The sequence below is a fragment of the Nycticebus coucang genome, chromosome 5 (genome assembly GCF_027406575.1).
Source record: "Nycticebus coucang isolate mNycCou1 chromosome 5, mNycCou1.pri, whole genome shotgun sequence".
NCBI classification, from domain to species: domain Eukaryota; kingdom Metazoa; phylum Chordata; class Mammalia; order Primates; family Lorisidae; genus Nycticebus; species Nycticebus coucang.
The window spans coordinates 84,882,241-84,909,066 of NC_069784.1; the positions used below are offsets into that span (position 1 = coordinate 84,882,241).

General features: G+C 41.1%; 1 protein-coding gene across 2 annotated transcripts in view; it reads right to left on the reverse strand.

The window, feature by feature from the left end:
* Positions 1-14,794: 14,794 nt before the first annotated feature.
* The window catches only part of SEC63 (SEC63 homolog, protein translocation regulator), a 73,419-nt gene continuing 61,387 nt past the window's right edge, over positions 14,795-26,826 (reverse strand). For both annotated transcript variants that reach the window (XM_053591356.1, XM_053591357.1), the window contains exons 19-21: positions 25,103-25,201; positions 19,099-19,203; positions 14,795-18,445 (exon numbers count right to left, since the gene is read on the reverse strand). In XM_053591356.1, the coding sequence (XP_053447331.1) occupies positions 18,302-18,445; positions 19,099-19,203; positions 25,103-25,201 (348 nt within the window). In that variant the 3' untranslated portion in view covers positions 14,795-18,301. The remainder of the gene's footprint in view (positions 18,446-19,098; positions 19,204-25,102; positions 25,202-26,826) is intronic.

Below are 26,826 nucleotides of genomic sequence, written 5' to 3' on the forward strand. Positions count from 1 at the left end.
ATGTCTCCGACAAAGGTTTAATAACCAGAATGCACAGAGAACTCAAATGCATTAGCAAGAATAGAACAAGGGATCCCATAGCAGGCTGGGCAAGGGATTTGAAGAGAAACTTCTCTGAAGAAGACAGGCGCATGGCCTACAGACATATGAAAAAATGCTCATCATCTTTAATCATCAGAGAAATGCAAATCAAAACTACTTTGAGATACCATCTAACTCCAGTGAGACTAGCCTATATCACAAAATCCCAAGACCAGAGATGTTGGCGCGGATGTGGAGAAAAGGGAACACTTTTGCACTGCTGTTGGGAATGCAAATTAATACATTCCTTTTGGAAAGAGATATGGAGAACACTTAGAGATCTAAAAATAGATCTGCCATTCAATCCTGTAATCCCTCTACTGGGCATATACCCAGAAGACCAAAAATCACATCATAACAAAGATATTTGTACCAGAATGTTTATTGCAGCCCAATTCATAATTGCTAAGTCACGGAAGAAGCCCAAGTGCCCATCTATCCACGAATGGATTAATAAATTGTGGTACACGTATGCCATGGAATATTATGCAGCCTTAAAGAAAGATGGAGACTTTCCCTCTTTCATGTTTACATGGATGGAGCTGGAACATATTCTTCTTAGTAAAGTATCTCAAGAATGGAAGAAAAAGTACCCAATGTACTCAGCCCTACTATGAAACTAATTTAGGGTTTTCACATGAAAGCTATAACCCAGTTACAACCTAAGAATAGGGGGAAGGGGGAAAGGGAGGAGAGGGAGGGGGGAGGTGGGTAGACGGAAGGGGATTGGTGGGATTACACCAGTGGTGCATCTTACAAGGGTATATGTGAAACTTGGTAAACGGTCTGTGAAGCTAGTGAATGATGCCCCATGAATATATCAATGTACACAGCTATGATTTAATAAAAAAAAATATACATATATATATATTCCTATGTATTAGGAATATGACACTAAAAAAAAAAAAAAGAATATACTGGCTCATCATCCGTACATAGCTAAGTGGTTAGGGCATCTGCCACATGCCCTGGGGTTGGTGGGTTCAATCCCAACCGGGGCCTGCAACACAAACAGACAAAAAAATAAGGTAAAATTAAAAATAGCTGGGCCTTGTGGTGGGCACCTGTAGTCTTAGCTATTTGGGAGGCTGAGGCAAGAGAATCGCTTGAGCCCAAGAGTTTGAGGTTGCTGTGAGTTACGACAACACAGCACTCTACCGAGGGTGACATAGTAAGACTCTGTCTCAAAAAAAAAAGGATATACTACTGTGCTTTGAGTATCTTTCAAAAATAATTTAATTAATGATCTTTAAAAATTTCTGAGGCACATCTAAGATCCTCTCATGGCACACCAGTGTGCTATGGCACATTGGTTTGAAGTTACTAGTCTAGGGTCTAGTCTTCCTGAGAGACTCCCCAGCTTGACAGCATATTGAGGTGCTGATGGAACACCCTCAGAAAAGTCATCTCTCAAGCTCCATTCACCAAGATTCCTGGGTGTTTATGGGTTAAAATTCATCTACACCCCAGAAAGATATGTTGGACTCTTTAACACCTGATACCTTAGAATGTGACCTGATTTGAAGACAGGGTCTCTACAGAGGTAATCAAAATACAGCTGAGTCATTAGGGTGAGCCAGAATCCAATATTACTGCTGTATAGAAAGGACAGATTTGGCTGCAGAGACAGACATGCAGAGACGCAAAAAGGACCATCTATGAGCCCAGGACAGGCCTGGGACAGATTCCTCCCTCAGGACCCAGCAGGAACCCTGACATCTTGACCTCAGACTTCTAACCTCTGGAGAACTATCTGATGTTTAAGTCTCCCAGTCTGTGACTCTGTTAGGGGAGCCCTGGACTAATAAACGTAGCCTCCTGTCCTCCAGGACCCAGGCAGGTAAAGCCCAAAGAGGCGCCTTTGTCTGAGCTTTCCTGTCTTTGATGGGCAGCCCCAGGAGAGAGGGGAAAGAGGTCAGCAAGGGCAAAGCCCTGTTAGCAGGAGTATCAGAAGTGATTTGGGGGTGGACCTGTGGTTCAAAGGAGTAGGGCACTGGCCCCATATGCTGGAGGGGGTGGGTTCAAACCCAGCCCCAGCCAAAAACCGCAAAAAAAGAGAAGTGATTTGGTTCCTTATGGAGGATTGAGTTCCTCAGCCCAAATCTAAATGTAATGAAAACCGTGTGTGTGTGTGTGTGTGTGTGTGTGTATGTACATGCGTGCTTCCTATAGTGTGTGTGATGCACGCGTCACATAGGACAGTAGGCATAAGATGGTTACCCAGAAGTGAGGTCTCCAGGAGCGGCCCACAAGGCCTTGCTCACGGTGGTACACAGGTGGTGCCTATTTGGTGACTGCCCTGTTTCTGTCCAGTAGAACTGTTCCTATTCAGCTTGGGGCCCAGTCAAAATAAATGAATATAAAAATATTAAGTCCTCAGAAGGAAAATTTCTTTCTTTTTGTAGAGACAGAGTCTCCCTGTACCACCCTCGGGTAGAGTGCCATGGCGTCACACGGCTCACAGCAACCTCCAGCTCTTGGGCTTACGCGATTCTGTTGCCTCAGTCTCCCGAGCAGCTGGGACTACAGGCGCCCGCCACAACGCCCGGCTATTTTTTGTTGCAGTTTGGCCGGGGCTGGGTTTGAACCCGCCACCCTCGGCATATGGGGCCGGCGCCCTACTCACTGAGCCACAGGCGCCGCCCAGAAGTAAAATTTCTATAGCAGCTTTAACTGAATGCCCTGCTTTAAATGATCAGTTGCTGCTCTTCAAAATCTGTTAAGAAAGCTGATGACTTCAAAACAAAATGAAATAAAACAAAACCAGACAAGGTCAAACATGGGTTTGCCTGAAACAAAATGGAGAGAAGTAGGCTTTTTAAAAAATTAGTCCAGGCTGGGCACCTGTAGCTCAGTGGTTAAGAAGCTGGACATATACACCGAGACTGGGTGGTTCGAGCAGGCGCCTGCTAAACAGCCATGACAGTTGCAACCAGAAAAATAGCTGGGCGTTGTGGCGGGCGCCTGTAGTCCCAGCTACAAGGGAGGCTGAGGCAAGAGAATCCATTAAGCCCAAGAGTTTGAGGTTGCCGTGAGCTATGACGCCACCACACTCTACCGAAGGCGACATAGTGAGACTCTGTTTCAAAAAAAAAGAAAAACTAGCCGAGTTTTTAATAAATGGGATTAGATTGCTGTTCAAAAGACCAAGCAGAAATAAGTTCTTTCCACAGGGAGGGCATCCCACATTCTTTTATTTCTCTTACAGCCTTTCTTCTCCTTCCTCCACCTGAATCTATTCCTGGCCAGAAAAAAATACAAGACACTTAGTCAAATTTGAATTTCCGAAAAACGAGGACTAATTTTTCAAAGTATAAATATCTCTAAAATATTTCACGACACACGCTTATACCAAAACATAATTTGTTGTTTATCTGAAGTTGTAATTGTATTGAGCATCCTTTTCCGGGTGTGCTCAATCTGGCGACCGTCTCCCTGGCCCCAAAGCCAGACCCGGGCTGAGCTGAGCTGAGTCGTGTGACGGCGCGTCCCGGTTCATTTACCGCCAGTCCTGAGAGCTATTCGGCCGTCGCTTTTAGGCAATGAACGTGGCTGCCATGTGCCCCAGGCTGGGGATGGGGGGCAGGGCCTGGAGACCCCGAGAGCGCCCCTAGGGGGCCCGGCGCCAGCTCTGCCCACCGGAGTGCTGGCGACGGGGACCCCTTTTGCGTCTAGGGGTCATGGGGAAGCAGTTCGGATGGACTAAGGAAGTCGGTCGGGCCCGCGGTCGCTCTGAACTCCTGAGTGGCCGGGCCCCGGACGTGGCTGCGAGGGGCGGGGGCGCCCGGGCCGGCCGCGGGGCTCCAGGCAGCGGAGCCAATTCCCAGTCCCCGGGCCCGGCCCGCCTCAGCCCCGTCGCGCCTCCTGGTGGCCACAGATGGGATGGAGACGCCGCTCACTCTGGCGCCGCCGCTGGACCGGAGAAGGGCTGGGCAGCGGGTCCCTTAGGGAGAGAGTGCTTCCTGGGGCAAGGAAGAAGAAAGAGACCGTTTACTCCGAAGACATCGCTTTCAGAGTCTTCACGGACACTGTAGTCACAGCTGTGAGTCGCCCGAAGCACCAACCAGGTCACCCTGGGGACTTGGCTCAGCTCATCCCAGGCCCACACCCTCACCTGCTCCTGACCAAGGCTGCAGCAACCTCCCCTCCTGTCCTATCCGTTTTTCCTCTCCAGTAAATGACTTCCCTCTGCATAAAACCTACTGTTGTTTGTCTCACGTTAAAAAAAGAAAAAAAAAATTTGATCCCACTTCCCTTCCCGCTACTACTCTGGTTTTAGGAAGGTTTTGTTGTTATTGTTTGATTGCTTCTTTTTGCAACAAAATTCCTCTAAAAGGCCTCCAAGTTCTTTGCCTCCAAGTTCCCTCCATTCTCTTTGTTCGAATTTCCATTGTGACATAGAACACAATAGAGAAAAGGGGTAAAAACAGAAACATACAAGCTTGATGATTTCCCTGAAACAAATACCTTGTAACCACCAAGGGTAGTCAGTGGAGGAGGGCTCAGAAGCCTTCCTGCGCCCCTGACCCTTTCCACCTCCAAAGCAGCTGCCCTCCTGACTTTTATGGTAATCTCCATCGATTTACTTTGTTTTACCATGTAAGCATGCATCCCCAAACTCTGTTCTTAATTTTTACCTGTTTTTTGAACTTCAGATAATGAAATAATACAAGATGTCTTTCCGTGGCCAGCTTCTTTCATTCGATACTGTTGGTAAAATCTGCCTGTGTTGACATGTGTAACTAACTGAATTTGATTTGTTTCTATATACAGAATCCTGCTGCATTATTTATCCATTGCTGTGTAATAAATGACCCCAAAACTTAGCAGCTTAAGGCCAACATTTATTATTTCACATATATTCCGAGACTCAGGAATCCGACTATGGCATCGCTGGGTGTTTGGTTCAGGATTTGTCCGGCAGTTGCAGCCAAGCTGCCTCCTGAGACTACAGGCTCTGAGGACTTGACTAGGGCTGTGGGATCCTCTTCTAAACTCACCCCCATGGCTGCTGGCAGGAGACTTTGGTTCTTCACTACTTGGGTCTCTCCATGGGACTGCACTTGATGTAGATTCCCCAGAACAAATAAACCGAGAGCCAGAGCGTGAGTGAGAGAGGTCCCAAGATGGAAGCTGCAGCGTCACACACCTAATCTCAGAAGCAGCCGGCCACCACTGCTGCCCTGAGCTACTGATCCTGTGGACCAACCCAGGTCCTCACGAGAAGGGACCATGCAAGATAGGAACACCAGGAGGACAGGGATCATTGGGAACCATCTTAGAGGCTGCCTACCACAACCTTTGTGTAAAAGTAGAAAAATATATCAACATTTCATTTGGGGCGGTTAATAGCACATCTGTGAACTTTCCTGGACGTGTCTATTGACGCTCACATGCACATATTTCCGTCAGGTAAATACCTAGAAGTATAATTGCCAGGTCACTGCCTATGCATGACATCAACTTTAGTCACTAACGACAAACTGTTTTACTAAGTGATCTACAAATTGACACTCACACCAGTAGTATATGAGATTTCCAGTTGTTACGTGTTCTCGACACCAGTTGATATGGTCAATCTCTTTTAACTTCAGCCATTCTGGTGAGTTTGAAGTGATATCTCATCATGGCTTTATTTATTTATTCATGTTTTTGGCCGGGGCTGGGTTTGAACCCACCATCTTTGGTACGTGGGACCGGTGCCCTACTCCTTTGAGCCACAGGTGCCACCCTCGTCGTGGCTTTAATTTGCACATTTCTGATAGATAAAGTGTTTGAACAGCTTTTCAGTATTTGTTAGCCATTGGGATATCCTGTCTAGTGAAGTGCAGTGGGCATAGAGCTCTGGCACTCAGATAGATCTTCCTTCAAGGAAGGACTTGGAGCCCAGCTCTAGGGAGTGTGGTCAGTGCACAGCTGGCAGTTCCTACAGCATCTGCCTTGTCTGCAAAGAACCACCTTGTCCAAGGTCACGCTCTTCCTGGGGGAGCCCATGCTTTGCCCGTGCAAGGACAGACGGAAAGAATAGCCCTTTCCACTTGACATGGGACAGGCGAATGAGTAATGTCCATTCCTGAGCCCCTGCCAGGTTGGCCCAGGCTCTGCTGAGCTCCAGCATAGCCCAGCTCCTTCTGTGCTCAGTCCTGCCTCAGTCCCCTTTCTTCCCAGTAAGCCTCTCCATTCCTGATGATTCCTGATAAACATCTTGAAGCTCTGACTCCTTCTCAGGGTTGCTTCTAAAGAACCCCGTCTGCAACGGGAAGAGCCTGTTGAGCCTGTTGCGAGTCCATTTCTCTATTGAATTCTCAGGGTTTTTTCTCTTCACACCAATTTGCAGCTTTTTGTTCACTAAGAATACAAGTCCTTTGACAATTATGTGTGTGGTAAATATCTTCTCCCACTCTGTGGCTTGTCTTATTAATTTCTTTATTGTGTCTTTGAAGAACAGAAGGTCTTCATTTGGGTGTAATTCAATTTATCAATTTCTTTCTAGAAATCCTCTTTGTATCCTGTGTAAGAAGTCTTTTCCTACCCTAAGGTTCCGAATATATTCTCCTGTATTGTATTCTAAAAGCTTTTATTGTTTTGTCTTTTAAATTTAGATTTATAATTGTTGTGTAAGGCATGAGAAATGATACATGGGGGCTGTGTATCATTTTTTCCCAAATAAATATCCCATTGTCCCAGCAACATATTTTCAAAATGCCTCCTTCTCCCCACTGTTTGCAGTGCCAGCTGTCACGTCTATCCAGTGTGCGAGTCTGTCCACACAGATGGGTCTGTTTCTGAATCCCTATTCCCTATCATCAGCCTATTTGTCTGCTCTTGTCCTGATTTTACACTGTTTAATTCTCATCACTTTTCCCCCAAATTTCAAAAATTGTGGTAAAATACGCATAACATAAAATTTATGTGTTAAAATTTTAAGAATGGTTAAGATGATAAATCCAAGGCGGATTGCTTGAGCTCCAAAGTTCAAGAACAGCCTGAGCAAAAGTGAGACCCCCGTCTCTACTAAAAGTAGAAAAACTAGCCAGCTGTGGTGGTGCATGCCTGTAGTCCTGGTTACATGAGAGGCTGAGTCAAGAGGATCTCTTGAGCCCAGGAATTGGAAGTTGCTGTGAGCTATGACAACACAGTGCTCTACCCAGGGCACAAAGTGAGATTTGGTCTCAAAAAAAAAAAAAAAAAAAAAAAAAAGGAGTTTTATAGTTTTAAGTCTTACGTCTTAGATCTTTGACCCATTTTAGTTACTTTTGAGTATGTTCTTAGGTAAGGGCCCAACTTCATTCTTTTGCATGTGAATATCCACTTTTCCCAACACCATTTGTTAAGAAGACTGTTCTTTCCCCAGTGAATGATCTGGACTCTTGTCAGAAATCATTTTACCATACACATGAGGATTTATTTTTGGGCTCAGCATTCTATTTCCTTGGTCTATAAGTCTATATGCCAGTACCACACTTTTGATTACAGGGCTTTACAGCAAGTTTTGAAATCAGGACGTGTGATGCCTCCATCTTTGTTCTTTTTCAAGATTGTTTTAGTGATTAGCAATCCCTTGAAATTCCATATGATTTTAAGATGCTTTTTCTATTCCTGTAAAAAGAAAGTTGTTGAGATTTTGATAGAGATTGCATTGAATCTATAGATCACTTCAGATAGTACTGACATCTTAACAGCTTTAAGTCTTTCAGTCCATGAGCATGGGATGTGTTTACATAGATTTATATCTCTTTAAATTTCTTTCAGCAATGTTTTATAGTTTTTGTTGTATAAGTCTTTCATCTTTTTGGTTAATTTCGAAGTGTTTTATTCTTTTTCTGCTACTGTAAATATAATTGTTTTTATTATTTCCTTTTCAGGTTATTTATTGTTAGTGTGTAGAAATGCAACTGATTTTTTTGTGTATGTTGACTTTGTATCCTGCTACTTTGCTGCAATCATTTATTACTTCTAATAGTTTTTTCCGTTTTGTGTGTGAAATCTTTATGGTTTTCTGCATACGAGGTCATATCATCTGCTAACAGAATTTTACTTCTTCCTTTCCAACTCAGATGCCTTTTATTCCTCCTTCTTGCCTAAATGCTCTGGCTAGAACTTCTAGTACTACGTTGAATAGAAGTGATAAGAGTGGGCATCATTGTCTTGTTCCTGGTCTTACAAACACTTTCAGTCTTTCACCATTGAGTATTTTGCTGTATATAATGCACACTTCTTTTGCCCAAATTTTTGAGGGGAAAAATAAGGATGCACATTATACATAGGTTGTTTAGCTTGGGAGCCCAGCAGGCTGCCACACCCTCCCACCTGGGCCCAGTGGGCACTTGAGCTTCCATTCTGAAAGGATCTGGGATCTGGAGGGAGCAGGACTGAGCAGCCTCCACCAAGCACCATGATCAGGGGATGGGGCTGTGGCCGTGTGGGGCGAAGGTTGAGGCCTGAGGCCAGCTACGAGGAGGGGACCAATAGCCCCATGCCGGCCCCAGAAGCTGAGCAGCCCCAGAAGCTCCTGCTCTGCCGGCTTTGCATGTGACATGGTGGGGAGGGAAGGGCTCCTGGGAGAGAGGGAAGAGGCAGCCTTCACAGAGCACAGGGCTGCGTGTTTACCAGAGGAGCATCAGCCCCCCGCCCCAGATGCGTCTCTGCTGGCTGAGAGAGCCAGCCACGTTTCTCCGAGGGGCATTTTCCTGAAAGTTTAGGCCAAAAACATTATACACAGCAAAATAGAGTCTATTCAGTGTGTATTTTTTATATACGTCATTCATTAGTTTCCCTTCTCTTTTAATCCCACTTGGAATGGGGTTTTTGTTTCCAATTCCTCTCCTGCAACTGCTCTGAGAAAGTCCAACACCACCTCCTCCTGGCTAAATCCAGGGGCCACTTCCCAGCCCCCACCTCACTCTTCTCAGCAGCAACCTCACAGAGACATTCCCTCCTCCCTGACGCGCTTCTGTGCGTGCTCCTGGTTTTCCTGACACCTCACTGTTTGAGCCTTCTCAATCTCCCCTTCCTCGTCTCCTCCTCCCCAGACGTGGCCTCCCTACACTCATTTCTGTGGTGATCTTATTCAGCGTGGAAATGCCATTTAATCCCAAATGTATTTTCTGGTGGGACCGTCTTCTCAAAGCTCAGCCTCATACATCCAGCTGCCTACCTAACTTTTCCACTTGACGAGTCTCAAACTAACACGTCCAGGATAGAGCTGTCAGGTTGTCTCCCAAACCTGCTCCACATCCTGCCTTCGCCTCCGCAGCTGATGGCAGCTCCGGCCTTGTAGTTGCTCAGGTCCCAGTGTCGCGGCAGCATCCTGACTGCTCTCTCTCAAACAACCCATCCAATTCATCAGGAAATCCTGCTGTATTTACCTTCAAACTAGGCACATCCCAAATGCAAACTCTATACCCCACCTCCACAGCTGCCACCCAGCCAGAGCCTCCGGATGGACAAATGGGTGGCTCTGGCCCATCTGCAGCCTCACAACACATGCAAAATTCCCAGGGAGATTAGTGACAACCTTCTCATGGGTCTTCCTGCTTCAACGTCGCTCTCCTCAGTCTTCTATGAACATGACAGCCTGAGGGATTTGTTTAAGACATAAGGCAGGCTCTGTTGCCCCTCTGCTCAAAATCCTGCAGTGGCTCCTGCTGTATTTAGAGTAGAAGCCAAAGTCCTTCCAATCCCTGCCTGGTGCACGGAGCTCACGTTCCACTGCTGCCCCCTCACTCACTCTGTCCCAGCCTCCTTGCTGTTCACACACACCAGGCCACTCTGTCTTAGAGGCTGTGTGTTAGCTTCACCCTCTGTCTGAACACGTTTCCCTCAGAGATCCACATGGCTAACATCTTTACTTTTTCCTAGTACTCTGGGAGGCCAAGGTGGGTGGATCGCCTCAGCTCAGGAGCTCGAGACCAGCTTGAACAAGAGTAAGACCCCATCTCTCCTAAAAAGAGAAAATACTAGCCCAGTGTTGTGGCAGGCACCTATAGTTCCATCTACTTGGGAGGCTGAGGCAAGAGGATTGTTCAGGCCCAAGACTTTGAGGTTGCTGTGAGCTATGATGACCCACAGCACTCTACCCAGGGTGACAGATAAAAAAACAAAACAAAACACACACACACATAAAACCTTCACTTTTTTGAGCCTTGGCTCAAACGTCAGCTTCTAGATGAGCTCCATCCTGAACATGAAAATCGGGACATCCTCTCCCCTTCCTCACCTTCCTGCCTCTATTTTCTCTCTCTTTTTTTATGAACCATTTTTTTTAATGAGGCAATTTTATTTATTTTAAAGTACTTTTTAAAAAATTTCAGGTTAATGTGAGGGTATGAACAAAATAACAATATTTGAATTTGTTACATAGAGTCCCTCTTGTAGCTATGTCCGCCACGCAAAAGGTGTCATACACCCCACATAGTGCCCATTCACCAACCCCCTGTAACCCTCCCCGCAACTTGAATTGAAAGGAGTTTTTCTCTGATGTGGGCATGAATTAGATCATCTACTGGCTTCATATTAGTATGGAGTATATTGGATATTTGCTTTTCCACTCTTATACTTTGCTGACAAGAATGCTTTTCAGCTCCATCCAGGTTAAGCAGCCAGAGAATGTTAACTTCAGGTTGAGTTTTCCTCAATAAGCTGGAGTGAATCTGTGGGCTCACAGCAAAAGTGGTATCTGTGAATGGTTCTCTTGGTTTAGAGAAATCAGGGAAAGATGATCAGTTCTTTCACCAACAAACCTGAAATCTTCCATGGTTCATACACTAATGTGGAGATGGGTGTTTGCTGCACCACAAGCTCCTCCCCCACGCTGCCCGACACTGTGTCCTCCCTAATTTCTCAGCAGCAGGGATGAGCTGGGACTTTCACTTTCAGAGGTGTTGGGTGATTTGCACACAGCAGGCTAGAGAAATTCCCATGAAGCCAGCTGAGCTGCTGGTCAATGGTGCCTATCCCGTGCACAAAGTTACCGCCACTGGGCAACCATCCAGTTGCAGAAACCGAGGAGCACTTCCCAGCAAGCTTCTCTCTCCAGAGCTGAAATCCAAGAAGTAATTGTCATGTGGTTCTTGTCCACCAACTCTTCCACAATGGATGCACACGTGAATAAATATTAGATGATCAGGCTGAATGGGAAAAGCTTTTTGGCAGCAATGCGAGGACTCTAACCTTCAAATATTTATTCTGTTATGTCAGAATACCTGCTCAAATTTCAATTCAATAAATAAGTGCCATGTAATGAGTCAGACTTCAGCAATTTTCAGAGTTCCCACACTGGTGGAGAAAAGAGATAAAAGAAAGAAATCCAGGCAGCCTGTAAACAGTGCCCAGGAAAGTTCCAAAGTGGCTTTAGCTTACTACATTGCTATATTGCTGGGGTGCATTTTAGCAAATGGATGGCAGCAAAAAAAAAAAAAAAATCTGTAAGAAGAAATTTTAGCGTGCTTGAATTTAAGCCCGAGAGTCATTTCAAGAACTCCATTCTTCCCAGAATCTTTGTCCTCATTTCTCTCAGCTTCAGTCCTCAGTCCCCTGCTCTGACATAAAAAGTCATATTTAAGTGCCATCAAAGAAATTCTTCAAGAAACAAACACTTGGCCCAGTAAGAGAGCAGATCCTTTAGAAAACTCTGGGTTAAGAAGGTGAAGCGAAGGCTATTAAGAGTAGATGAAGAGGCTCGGCGCCTGTGGCTCAAGCGGCTAAGGTGCCAGCCACATACACCTGAGCTGGCGGATTTGAATCCAGCCCGGGCCCACCAAACAACAATGACGGCTGCAACCAAAAAATAGCCGGGCGTTGTGGCAGGTGCCTGTGGTCCCAGCTACTTGGGAGGCGGAGAAAGGAGATTCGCTTAAGCCCAGGAGTTTGAGGTTGCTGTGAGCTATGATGCCACAGCACTCTACCCAGGGCAACAGCTTGAGGTTCTGTCTCAAATAAAAAAAAAAAGAGTAGATGAAGAGAGTGAATAGCCACACATCTTGGCCTCCTAAGGGTGTACAGGATTGGAAACTCAGGAGTTGAAGCCCTGCCCTGCTTCAAGGTTATCAAGTTCAAGGCTGGGGAAGAATTTATTGCTTCTCTCAAGACAATTATTTTCTGTAACACTTTCAAATCTTTAAATCAGGACAGGTCTTAAAGGTCCCTTCAAACTTTTGGCTAACATGGATTCACCCAACCTGGAACTCTGCATATATGGGCATTGTAGAAACGCCTTTGAACATAGCCTGGGAGCTCTGAGAGGGGAGGATCCGATGCAAGTGCAACCACAGGCCCATATTCTGAGAACTCTAGGGGCTGTGGTAGGCTATGATACAGTAGGTGGTCACACTCCACCTGATCCTGCCAGTTTCCATCTTAATGAGGGCTCTGTGTGTGTGTGTGTACATGCACACGCTTCTTCCTGGCCTCTCAAAATGGGAAGATGGAGAACAAGGATTGTGGAATGGGGTGCAGCACCTTGTCAGGGAAGAGGCCTGGGTCACTTCTGGGTCTTCAGTTTTATATCCATCTCTCACATCAATATCTGACCTCTATGGGTACCACAGGAAAGGCGATTTGCTCCAAATCAGAGCTACAGAGAGGGCACCCCACAGATCACTGCACTTACACACATGCTTTCATTAACTTCCCATAGGAAGCCCCTGGAGGGAGCGGCAAGACTAAACCCCAGGGGTTTTGTCCCTACCGGTGCATTCTAGCTCTGCTTACATTAGGGACGCAGGGAGTTGGGCAGAGGAACTCGGTTCAGCCTAGTACCAAAGAGAACTTTAAAAATCATACCAAGTGAGGTGGAGGAAGCTTCCGCTTTTTCTCACTCTAAAAAGGATTCCTTTTTAGCACAGTGAAACATTCAAAATTCTACTCAAAAACTCAGCATTAGTATTAAACACGTAAACTCCGCCTAAAACATGCTGTTCCTGAAGTGTCACTCTTGACATTTAGTGAGATACCCTGTCATTAAGTCAGCAGACTTGAAAGATATGGGGGTTTTCAGTGAATAAGGAAGTAACGCTGTGGATCATAACACCGCAGTTTCATCTCCATCCTCAGAAGCACTTTGCTGATAATCACATTAATCCTTATAATTTCCATGATAATAGACCCCATCAGTGTTTTGTGAGTAGGAGTGGGTAGGTGGGGCAAGATCTCCTTGAGATCGTGGGAAAAAGTGACTGCAGAGCTCTGAGCCAGGAGCTGGCTGCGGGGAGAGCAGCACTCTACCCAGGAAAAGGGGGGCCTCGCTATCTTTTATGGGGGGTATCATTTCTCCTGGCTCGCCCCCGTCTAATGGGTGCTGTGTCAAGAAGAGGAACAGTAAGCTTTTGGAGGAACTTGGAAAGTGATGCAGAACACAGCCAATGACTGGAGTCCCAAGAATGTGATGGACAATCAAGAAATAAAAAAGCTGCAGAAACTCTGGATGTGATTGTAAAGCAAGTAGACTCATGAAACAGATACAGAGACGCAGACTAACGCATATTGATGAGGCAGCTATCGTTATCCCAGTAAAATTACTGGATGTCTCCTGGGGAATCCTCAGACCTTGTGTAAAGATCAGGGTTCTTTAAGTCTGAGGTTCTTAAAGTCTCTCATTCAATTTTATTCACATGCCTTATTTTTTATCAAAATACCTATCAGCAGCCTGGCATGGTGGCTGCTGCCAGGAGTCCTGGCTACTTGGGAGATTTGAGCCCAAAAGTTCAAGGTTACAATGAGCTGGGATTGCATCACTGCACAGCAGCCTGGGTGAGTGTGAGACCTTCTCTCTAAAAAAAAAGAAAGGAAGAACAATTTCAGACCCTCTTAGTTGACACCAACCATGCAAACACATTTAAATTTTTAAAGAATTTCAATCTTATCTGATTGTTCTCGTATCTCAAATGATCTGATATAATCCTAGCACAATGAATGTGAATGTCTTCTGCAGTTTGTTGCAAAGAGACAGTATTTCCGAGAAAACCTAGAAGTAAATTTAATGTATTAAAAGACACTTGGAAGAAAGACTACGATTAAGGGTAATATAAAAGATTAAAGGGGCAGGAGGCAATTCTAAATGGGGCAGACAGAAATAGACATATTACAAAGCATTTCTTTAATCTTGGTTCTTAGTCTCACAAACTAACAAATCATTCTTTGTTAATGAAAATTACAGCCCTATCGCCCTCTATGGGAACCAGACTGGAAGACACAGAGGGAAGTCTGAATTGGTTCACACCTCAGTGCTATCCATTGCTGCAATTATCCAGATTTTAAAGTGTAAGCCTTAAGTTGAGAGGGACACAGCTCCCTTCTTCTGTGTCCCCAGGCTGACAGGTTAATGCTGAACCACCTAGTGCTGAAGAGAGAGGACAGTCCTTCCCATACTCACCTTAAAATTGTAGCACTGGCTGCCAGGACCACTAATAGGCCTTTGCTCAAGGTCCTGGTAAAGTGAACCCCAGCACTTCTACCCCACTTCACCTGCCCTCCTGGAATTCCATAGAAAACAGCTGCTTAGAACCCTCTAACCCACCCTGAACTTACCAGCTCCATGTCGAAAAAGTACCACTTTGCTCTCAGAGGCTGCAGTGAACATTGCTTTATGATCTCAGATGGTGAGTGCCAAAGGTCCAAACCTCCAGGCTAGCTTAAATGTCACCCCACCTTTACCACAAAGCAGCAGTGCCCAAATGTTTGGCTCATGTACCCAAATCAGAAAAAGTATATATACTGCACCAATAAATGTATTATTTATTTATAAATTATAGAAGTGTACAATTGTACAATATATTATGTACATTATAAAACACACAAAAATAGAAATTTAAAAGGATGAGATTAAATACAAATAATCATTTTAACACTTTCTCAATGGATTGATCATCTGCATACCCCCAGGATGTATACACTTCCACCTGAAACAGCAGCCCTAAAGCATGCCAATGATTGCTGTTATTTGGGTTTTTAGCTCAGGTTACAGAAAAATGTACAAGATCACATTTTTAAGTTTTGCAAAATAGCCCTAGCATCAAGTTTAAATGGATGAAGACGCACGGTGCTTATTTCTTGAGGCATATTTGGTTAATCACTACACAGTTGGTAAAATGTCACGTTACGGATCACTGACAGATATTTCACTTTAAGGCAGACTTGGGGGTTTCATGGAGCTGAATCACAATATTTGGGGGGAAAGTGCTTTAAAGAAACATTTAAAAATAAAGGATCAGGATTTGCCCATTTTTTTAAGCCAACAAATCAAACAGACCCTATGAAAAATAATTCTTCTGTCTACAAGACTTACAAAAAAGGCATTCCAAACAATGGCCAAGGCAAATGGATTAAAATGAATTGCCACACATCTGCCTAAGTACCAGTGAGCTCTTAACATTTTTTCTTTGATGGCCCCAGTATCCAATCACAGAGCTGGGCACACAGAAACTCACTATGTGATAATGATAAACAACCTACTGAAAATTATGTAAGGCTCTGAATTATACTTGAAGTAAGAATTGTTACTATAGAACACTCCAGTGTATGGTCTAAGTGTGGTCAGGAATAACATGTCTGGAGAGGCTCAGTCCATTCCTCAACACTCCCTTCCCATTTCCACATCAGTTGTTTGACATCAATACCTCTCTGCTTCCAGCACAGTGGAACAGAACAGCTGGACAGGTTCATCCTTCTCCATCCCTCAGTGCAAGCTGGGAAGAGCAAAACAGAGCACAGTAATAGGTATTGTCCCACACAATGGGTTCCTTAAATTAAAAAAAAATTCATAGAAACTAAAAAAAAATTAAAGAACATGAACATCTAACTTTGAGACTGAGCCACATGGAAAACACCTCTGGGCCTCAATCAATTTTTACAACATTAAGATTCACAATTGCTGTACTTTGAATTGTGGCAACTAAGTTTTCCTCCCGGAAGGCTTTATTTGTTTGAATGGGTACTTTACCAATTTAGGTAAAAATATTACACAGCTTAAGTGACTTTCATAAATAACTAATTTCACTTTGTAGATACGCTATGCTCAATTGTTGACAAAATGTCACTACTTTTTGATAGAAAGAACATTGAAATTTCATATTTAATCAGATTAAGTGCAAACTAGGATAAATTATTAATCCTATTCCAGAAACAGAAAGAAGGGATGTGGAATTCGGTGACTTGCAGGAGAGAGGAGAACCACATATTGAAAGCTCAGTTCCTTCACTACTGCAATATGGACAGAGGTTACCTAAAGTACTCATTAGAGGAAAAGTTATTTTATTTACTTGGGAAAAGTATGCACATCACACAAAGGGCAATGAAAAACAGATTGGTGGAATTTTCTAATTTGAGGTGACGCTGTTTTTTAAGCACTGTGGTGAGTTACCAGGTTGTGATATCATCCACTCCAGTCTTAAAACCACAAAGCAGCTAGTTGTTTGCATGAATACAGCCTCTTTAAAAGCAAAATAGCCACTAGAAAAGAAACACTTTTTCTGAAAAGTACCTTTCAAGAAACTAGGAAATGTGTATACTACACAGTGTGTTTGGGTTGCTCACTTTCCTTAACTTTCTGCCACACACGTTTTCTCTAATCGCTCCTTTCCCCTGACATAAGCCAGCTCACTCCCTGCCACAACACTTAGGTGATCAGTAGCTGCCTCAGCCCAGACTGGCACTTCACAGCAAGACCTGATTTGAAAAGTAAACCCAACCTTCTTACTTGTAAAATGAAACAAAAGAAACAACTCCTCAGAGGCAGAGTGTCCTCCCTGCCAAAGAAGGTTCTCATAAACTGGAGATCAGGGCTCCAGCGAAAAACCTGCTTTGATCATTACAACCTAAATTTGGAACCAAAAAAACCATTCATGTTTTTTAGTAATTTTCAAATTTTATTTCCACCTACTGCAGTAACAAAGTACCAGTGGTAATTCTGCATTGAAAGTAGTAACCTTCTAAGTAAACAAGGTCACAAATTAGTATTCCAACAGTACTTTGGCCTATGAAGATTCTGATAGGTTACAATCAGACTCATAATACTACACTTTTGCTTCCTCCATACTAGTGATAAAAATATTCACCTCACCTCAATGATTAAACATGTACACATCTCTGCTCTTTATAAGCACTATCCTTCCACAGCTGTACTATGTGAGGGGGAACCCCTCTCGCTCCTGGATTTTTCTACAGTATACAGAAACAACAATTGCTTCAGCAGTAATGTACAATATTAGATTTTTAGTTGAAAAATTAAAGAATGGATTACCTATTTATGTCCTTTCTCTGGGAGTAAAAAGACATACACCATTGAAAACGTAAAATAAGCCAAACTTCTATTTTATTGACAGGAGTCCAAAATGAATACAAAAAAGCCTCCTTTGTGTTATATTCATTTTCCTTTGAAGGCTTCTGATGAAGTCAGGTAGATTAAAAGATAAGAATATAGTTCAGCTTTTATAGTGAACTTAAAAAAAAATGGTTTAATAACATAAGCCACCAATATCAGAGAATATCTGGTCCCACAATCACTTTCAGACCTATCAGCTTATAAAGAGTCAGATCCTGTATTGATCTACTAAGACAGGCTTAAACATATTTTAAGCCATTAAAAGCTATTTTTATAATCTGTCTGATAACTGTGGGCAATTAAGAAAAGGAAAATTTTGAATTGTAGCCCTCTATATTATGTGGAATGTGAAGAGAACGCCAACTAATGATCAAGATAGGTAAAAATGAAAGGTTTAAATCTATGAATGGAGCTGCTATAGTTTTTATCACTGCAAAATGTCAATAAGTGAATATCAGAGCTTATCAATAAACTTGGCAGATGTTACTTAAAACATTTGTGGTGTTTATCATACATTAATGTTTACTGAAACTAAAGCTGAATGAAGAAAAGTTGCTCATTGATAGATTTTCATGTACCTTTACTTTTACCTGGACCACACATTGATCAGATAATACATAGCCCACACTTATGGACAGTTATAATAACAAAAGATTTATTATCATTTGCAGATGAAATAAATGCACCATCCCATATTTGACAGGCTCCAATAAGCCTTAAGCATTTTCAGATTGTACCAAGGCTTCACCACTGCCTAGTTTTATTATGCAGACTTCTAGAGCAAAGAAACTAAGACCTCCCTCCCTCAACATCACTTCTGTCCTGTTTCTGGTTTATTATACACTTCCAAACAGCAACATTTTACAAAGATGTGCAGAGACTGTGGTCCCTTCAGAGAACTGCTCAGTCATCATCTTCCTCTTCCTCTTCTTCTTCCTCAAAGCTGTCTTCAAAGCCCTCACTGTCCTCCTGGTCTTCATCTCCCTCTATTGCTGTGTCCCACTGTGGGTGATTTTCTGGCACAGGCTTAGCCTCATGAACTTCCAACTGGAAAAAATTAAACACAGATTATCAAAAATTTGGGGAGAAATGATGGAAGAAAAATCTGATAAACAAATGGTTTTATTTGACCACAGCAATTATAAAGAAACATTTTTATGGGTGCAACTCTACATTTAACACATTCATTTAGAATAAATACTTCATCCTAAAAATAAAACAAGTACATCTGTTAACATGTAAATATAAATTTCTAATACACTTTGATATTTAGATTTTATAGAAGTTATACTATTTATGAATGTATTTCTGTGGGACAAAAGATTAATAATTGTGATTTCTGAGCAAGGACCCTGAGTGACATCTTAATAGAAGTCTTCTGCTGAAGGAAGATAAAAGAGATATTTTGTAGCCTCTAGACTTATGAATTAGAAGTCTGTAGCCAATGAAAAAATATGAAACAGTCATAGGGGAAAAAAGAGGCTCACCTTTACTAGCTTCCCTCTGCTCTCTATAGAGCAACAATACTTTAATAGCATCTCTCTAACATAAAAGAATGCCTTGATACTTACAGAAACCATTTGGTGAGGCCCTATAAAGTTACAACATATTGCAGCACATTAAGATGTATTGATAAAGCAATTTAAATTAAACAGTTACTCAAATGGAAAACTGTCATTTGTTAGAGTCATGATTCTTACCTTCAATGGTTTAATCTGATCCAAACCCATATAAGAGTCTGATCTCAGAAACACCGTATACTGATAATTTCCAGGCTTGCCTGGTGCAGGAAACTTCAGTTCTACCTAGAAAATAAAATGAGTACTTAAAAATCCAAATTTTGAGGAGGAAATTCACTCCTAATATTTCTAGATAAGAGCATTCAATTAACAACCAGGTGTTTACTCAGCTGATATAGAAAATGTTAACCAATGTTACAAAAATCCTAATAAACATCTTCTGTGAAATGTTGTATTATTATACTATATAAAAAGGAAACCAAGTTATGCAAAATTGATGGAGTTAATGTCCATCTCCACCGTTCAAGAAAGCATATTGGAAAAAATAAAAAGAAAGCACATTGAAAGCTACCCAAACCTATGTGGACCATCACCTTCATAATTTGAAGAAATTAAAAAAGGTATAAAAGTAAATGAAATTCTGGAATAAAATAAGAGACTTGATGAAAAAGGAGATAATTGTCAAATTTTCTTATTTCCAGAATAAATACCCAATCTGTAAAAGGTCAAGAGAATATCTTATTTTCTAGCAAATCATAAACTTCAAATTCAAACAGTAACGAATTCTTAGAAATTTCTATTTCACTTAGACAAAGGAAAGAGTAAATTTTTTAAAACGACATTTGAACGCTCTGGTGATCTGGCTCCAAAATCCATATTTTATAGCCAGGATTATATATTAAAATATGCCAGTAAGAAAAAAAAAAAAACTTAAGAAAAGATGGGGGGGATCTTTAAAAAAAGATTAATCTCAGTTTGGCTTTCTAAGTATAACAGAAACCTAGAAACTATATAAGAAAAATGTCTAAGCCAGAAGGTAAGACAAAGAAATAAAGGGCATCCAAACTAAAAAAGAAAGAAGTCACATTGCCCCTGTTTGCAAACATGATTCAATATATAGAAAAACCCGAAGTTTCTACCAAAAAAACTGTTAGAATTAAAGAATTCAGTAAAGTTACAGTATACAAACTTACAAAAATCCACAGTGTTTCTATACACAAAGAACTAGCTGAAAGAGAAATCAAGAAGGCAATCTCATTTATTTATTTATTTATTTATTTATTTATTTATTTATTTATTTATTTATGGCCGGGGCTGGGTTTGAACCCTCCACCTCCGGCATATGGGACCGGCGCCCTACTCCTTGAGCCACAGGCGCCACCGGCAATCTCATTTAAATACCTAGGAAAAAATTAACCAAGAAGAGAATCACTTGAGCCCAAGAGCTTGAGGTTGCTGTGAGCTATGACATCATGGCATTCTACTGAAGGTGACAAAGTGAGACTGTCTTGAAAAAAATTAAAAAATAAAAATAAAAATGGGCAAATAAACTGAATAGACATTTCTGAAAAGAAGACATTCAAATGGTCAACAAGTGCATGAAAAAAAATGCTCACCATCACTAATCATCAGGGAAATCCAAATCAAAACAACAGTGAGGTACCCTTCACTCCAGTTAGAGGATGCAGACAAAAAGGACTGCTTATACACTGTTAGTGGGAATGTAAACTAGTTCAGCCACTATGGAGAAGAGTATGGAGGTGCTCGAAAAACTACAAACAGCACTACCATACGATCTAGCAATCCCATTACTGGGAATTTATCCAAAGGGAAAGAAATCGGTACATCGAAAAGACATCTGCACCTCCATGTTTATAGCAGCACTTTCACAATAGTCATGATATAGAATCAACCTAGGTGTCCAACAACAGATGAATGGATAAAGAAAATGTGGTGTATATACATACACAATGGAATACTATTCAGCTATAAAAACGAATGAAATCCTGTCATTCATGGCAACATGGATCAAACTGGAGAACATTATGTTACGTGAAATAAGCCAGGAACAGAAAGTTAAACACCACATGTTCTTACCCATATGTGGAAGCTAAAAATGTTGATCTCATACAAATCAAACAAATTAAAAGCAGAACAGAAGATACTAGAGGCTGAGAAGGGTAGGGAGAAGGAAGGGATAGGGAAAGAGTTGTTAAAGGACACAAAATTCCAGCCAATAGGAGGAATAAATTCTAATGGTCTGTGTCAACTGTAGGATGTTAATAATATATCATTTCAAATAGCTAGAAGGAGGTTATTGAATGTTTCCAACACAAAAAAATGATAAATGTTTGAGATGGGTATGCGAATTACCCTGAATGGACTGCTATATATTGTATATGTACCAAAATATCACTATGTACCACATGAGTACATATTATTATTTGTCAATTAAAAAAATAAAACTAGGCCAGGTACTTCATGCCTGTACTTCTAGCACTCTGGGAGGCTGAGGTGGGAGGATCCCTTGAGCTCAGGAGTTCGAGACCAGCTTGATCAAGAGTACAATCCCATCTCTATTAAAAACAGAAAAATCAGCTGAGCATCATGGCAAGCACCTGTAGTTCCAGCTACTTGGGAGGTTGAGGCAGGAGGAACATTTGGATCCAAGGAGTTCAAAAGGTTGCTGTAAGCTAGGCTGATGCCAAAGTACTCTAGCCTGGGCAACAGAGTTAAGACTGTCTAAATAAATAAATTCACATGAAAAAATGCTCATCATTAATCATCAGAGAAATGCAAATCAAAACCACTTTGAGATATCACCTAACTCCAATAAGATTAGCCCACATCACAGAGTCCCAAAACTGCAGATGCTAGCTTGGATATGGAGAGAAAGGAACTCTTCTACGCTGTTGGTGGGACTGCAGACTAATAAAACCTTTATGGAAAGAAGTATGGAGAACTATCAAAGAATTGAAAGTGGACCTTCCATTTGATCCCACAATCCATTACTAGGTATCTACCCAGAAGAACAAAAATCATTTTACCACAAAGACACCTGGACCAGAATGTTTAATGCAGCTCAGTTCATAACTGCCAAGTCATGGAAGCAAGCCAAATGCCCATAAATCCATGAACGGATTAATAAATTGTGGTGTATGTACACCATGGGATACTATGCAGCCATAAAAAGATGGAGATGTTACATCTTTTATGTTTACCTAGTTGGAGTTAAAGCACATTCTTTTTAGTAAAGTATCTCAAGAATGAAAATATTGTATCCCATGTACGAAATATGAATATGAAACCGATATATAAATACTTACACACTAATATGAATGATAAAATACAAATAGAGTCTAGCAAAGGGGAGAGGTGAGGAGGGAAGGGGGAAGGAGAGACAATATTTGGTGGGATCTCACCAAATGTGCACAATAAGAGGGTATTCAGCACTTCCCCCTGGGTGAAAGGCTCTCCTACAACTTGAACTTTACCTTGGAAGTGAGAACAATGTACCCTAAAAATTTGTTCTTTCATATTAATTTGAAATAAAAAAAATAACAAATAATTCAAATGTCTAAATCATACTACAAAAAAATAAGCAAATGAATGAACAAATATTTATATTTCTTTTTGGTAGAAACAACCATGTTAATAAAACAAAATAGGGATAAATAGTTGCAACTCATATCACAGAAAACAGATTCCTTAACAATTAAAAAAAATTCCTGAATCAATTTAAAAGACCCAACAAAAATGAATAATGGCTACAGACACACAGAAAAGTATGACTCAAAACACTGAAATAGAAAATTAAAACTACACAGAATCCACTGAGCAGAGTTAATTCATACAAGAATCATCAACGTGGCTTGTCGCCTGTGGCTCAAGCAGCCAAGGCGCCAGCCATATACACCAGAGCTGGTGGGTTCGAATCCAGCACGGGCCTGCCAAACAATGACAACTACAACCAAAAAAAACAGCCGGGTGTTGTGGTGGGTGCCTGTAGTCCCAGTTACTTGGGAGGCTGAGGCAAGAACCCAGGAGTTGGAGGTTGCTATGAGCTGTGATGCCACGGCACTCTACCCAGGGCGACAGCTTGAGGTTCTGTCTCAAAAAAAAAAATCATCAACGTATGCTACAGTGAGTCAGAAATACCTTTACATTAGAGAAAAGCCTTAACTAAATAAACAAGCAACTTTACTCAATACCACCAATGTAAGGTAAACTGATACGATGTACCCCTGATGTGATACACTCAGAAATACAAAATAGGTCACCAATGTAATACACTTGCCAAAAAAATTAAAATAAAACAATAAGTAACCAATGAAATAAATTAAGTGATATAGTTTGCAAAAATACTTTGCCTGACTCTTGAAAAATGTCAATGGCATGAAAGAGTAAAATGAAAAAGGACAAGGACAAATGTTCTAGAATAAAGAGGCATGACAACTAAAGACTACACGTCATCTTTGATTAGATCCTGAATTTTAAAACAAAACAAAAAACTATAATAGATACTAGTGGAATATTCGAGGAAATCTGGATATGGACTGCATGTTATCAATAGATAATAATGCACATCAACGTTCAATTTCTTGAGTATAATAATTGTATTGTGCTTATAAGAAGACCCTAATTCTTAGGAGACATATGTCAAGAATTTAAGATGTCATATCATGATGTCTGTAGGAAGTTCAAATTGATCAGGAAAAAAGGCACACACATACACATACACGTTTCATGTGTGTACACACCTAAAGTGAAAAAGAAAATGCAAATTCAGCAAATTGCAAACGATTAGTAAACGTAGGTCAGGGTCTACGGAGGTTTCATTATACTGTGCTTATAGCTTTCAGTATGTTTTAAACTTATTAAAATAAATGATGAGAGGGAAAAATAACACTGAGATGCATTTTTTTCCCCTTTCTGACTACCAATTACACTCAAAATGCCTCACATGCTAAGAGACATTGGGCACAGTTAAGACATTCATTCTTCCTATAAAGAAATAAGTATCTAGCAGTATCTATCAAAATTACAGATGTACCTCTGGCCCACCCCTATAAATTTATCATTAAACTATTTCATACATTTACCAGTTGGTTAAGAAGGTTAAAAATAATTGTACTAAATATCAACATTATAATACTATCTTGAAATGTAACAGTTTTGCCCTTGTCTACCAAGTCCAGGAAGTGAGAACCTTCTTCTTAGAAAAGATGTCTATTTTTCATACACACACAAAATCAAGAAGAAAAAGAAAACAGAATGTAGTTCACAATGGTTAAATATGTTCACATATGAGTGGCACCTGTGGCTCAGTGAGTAGGGCACTGGCCCCATATAGCAAGGGTAGCAGGCTTGAACCCAGCCCTGGCCAAACTGCAAGTAAAAAATAGCCGGGCACTGTGGTGGGCGCCTGTAGTCCCAGCTACTTGGGAGACTGAGGCAAGAGAATGGCCTAAGCCCAAAAACTGGAGGTTGCTATGAGCTGTGATGCCATGGCGCTCTACCGAGGACAACGAAGTGAGACTGTGTCTCTAAAAAAAAAAGTATGTTCACATACTTTAATAATGTCATTAACAGTAAACATTCCCACATAATCAAAAATTCCGTTCAAAAAAACCCCCTACATCACTAATTCTTAGATTATCTTTAACACAAAAAAGTGTAAATACTTAGCATTAATCCAGTAAGAACAAAAATCATAAATTTTTATAAAATACCATTAATTATGGTGAGAGGGGGAAAGATATATATATTTAGACACTAACGGTGAAAATCCCTCAAAACAAATTGAGAACAGATTTTTTTGTGGGGGGGGAGGTAGGGGAGGAGACAGGGTCTCACTATGTTGCTTAGACTAGTCTCCAACTACTAGCCTCAAGTGATCCTCCTGCCTCAGCCTCCCAAAGTGCTGGGATTATAGGCATGAGCCAGCATGCCCGGCTGAACAAGATTTTAAAAGACTAACTTGCCTATCTCTAACAATTCTTTATAAATTTACAAAGAGCTTACCCTCCTACCAAAACATCAGAGAATAGTTGTAAAATATGTCATAATAGAATACAGTAAGACAAATATAATAAACTGCTTTATTTTAAAAAAGATTTTATGAAACAACGTCATGATGAGATGCTATAGACTATTAAAAACTGAAATAATGTTGAATAATTACCTCTTCTGTATCTTTTAGTGTACACACATGATATGGCATAGATATTAGTGTCTGCTCCTTCCGATCTGCAATATAAAGCCACCACCATTCCTGTTTTTCCTGGAAAGAAAAAAAAAGGGTATAAATAATCAGAAAGAACTATAGAAACTTAGATTTAGCCTGTCTTGTTTCAGAGATACTACCCTTGTTTTATTCACTGCTCCATCCCCAGTACTGACAGTGTGCAGGTTACAAAATAGGTGTTTAATAAATATTAACTGGAATGTGTAAATTGTTCTTAACCACTTGTACATCTGTTCCTCAGAAGAATTTTATATGTAATTTTTAGAAGTTTCAATGGCTCCTTAACCCATTTATGCCAGAGGTTGAAATTTTTGAATTTTTTGCATGACTGTTTTTTTTTTGCAGTTTTGGCCAGGGCTGGGTTTGAACCCACCACCTCCGGCATATGGGGCCGGTGCCCTACCCTTTTGAGCCACAGGCACCACCTTTTTGCATGACTTTTTGACAAGCTCTCAGCATGCCAGTATCTGCAGCAGTGACTAACTCTGTGCACCACATGATAGCATGTACCCTCAGGAGACAGACATATGTGAAAAATCAGATCTCAGCAATGACCTTGAGCAACAGGATATAAATAACTCCCATATCACTGCCATCCCAATAATGGAACGTGAAGCATAAATGGGTTAATGGCCTCTATATTAAAAATCCCTGATTTAGCTTAGATGACAAAAGATTTTCCAAAGAGAAAACAATATAAACTATTAAAATAGCATGTTGCAAATAACCTAAGTAATTTTAATAAGGAAAAGCCATAAAGTAGGAGTGGCAAGGACTTAGCCAAATAAAAAATCAATACATTAGGACACATTACATTCTTACAAGAGAACATCTTAGAATCTAAGAATCTATTTATGCTTTTCACTGCCCATGATCTTAATAAGCCTGGCATTTCTAGTTGAACTCCAAAAAGATTAGGAACAAAAAAAAAAAGAAGAAGAAACCACCACCAAAAGGTACACAATGTCAGCAGGGAGAACTTGAAGAACAAAAGATAGAAAGTTAGTTTTAAAAAAATGCAGAAGGCCAAGCAGTCTGAAAGCACCAACCCTCAGGGTGCTCAGCAACTACCGCTGTAATTACAACACCCGGCAGTGATTGTTTAGTCATCTTAGTATCATTTCTTTAAGAAATTGGGTAGGGAAAACATCTTTCTATAGTAGTTTAAAGAAAAATGTTTTGCAGCTTAAAAACTCCCGATGGTCCAAAAATGGTTAAAAAAATAATTTTATTAAAAAAGTTCCTTTGTGGCCAGTCACGGTGGCTTCATGCCTGTAATCCTAGTACCTTAGAGGCCAACGCAGTTGAACTGCTTAAGCTCAGCAGCTTAAGAGCGAGACCCCCATCTCTACTAAAAATAAAAAAACTAGCCAGGTGCTGCAGTGTACACTGGCTGTACCACCTACTCCAGAGGCTATGGCAAGATGATCACCTAAGCTCATGAGTTTGACTTGCTGGGGCTATGATACCACAGCACTCTACCTACCCAGGGCAAGAGAGTAAGACTCTGTTTTTAAAAAAAAAAAAAAAGTTTCTTTGAGAAAATGTGTTTTAAAACTAAAATTGCTATACTTTCTATTTTAACAATGAGATTAGAATTTGGTTTATCATCTTTCTAATATCACACCAAGTTCAACTAAAAATTCTTCTGTTTAAATATC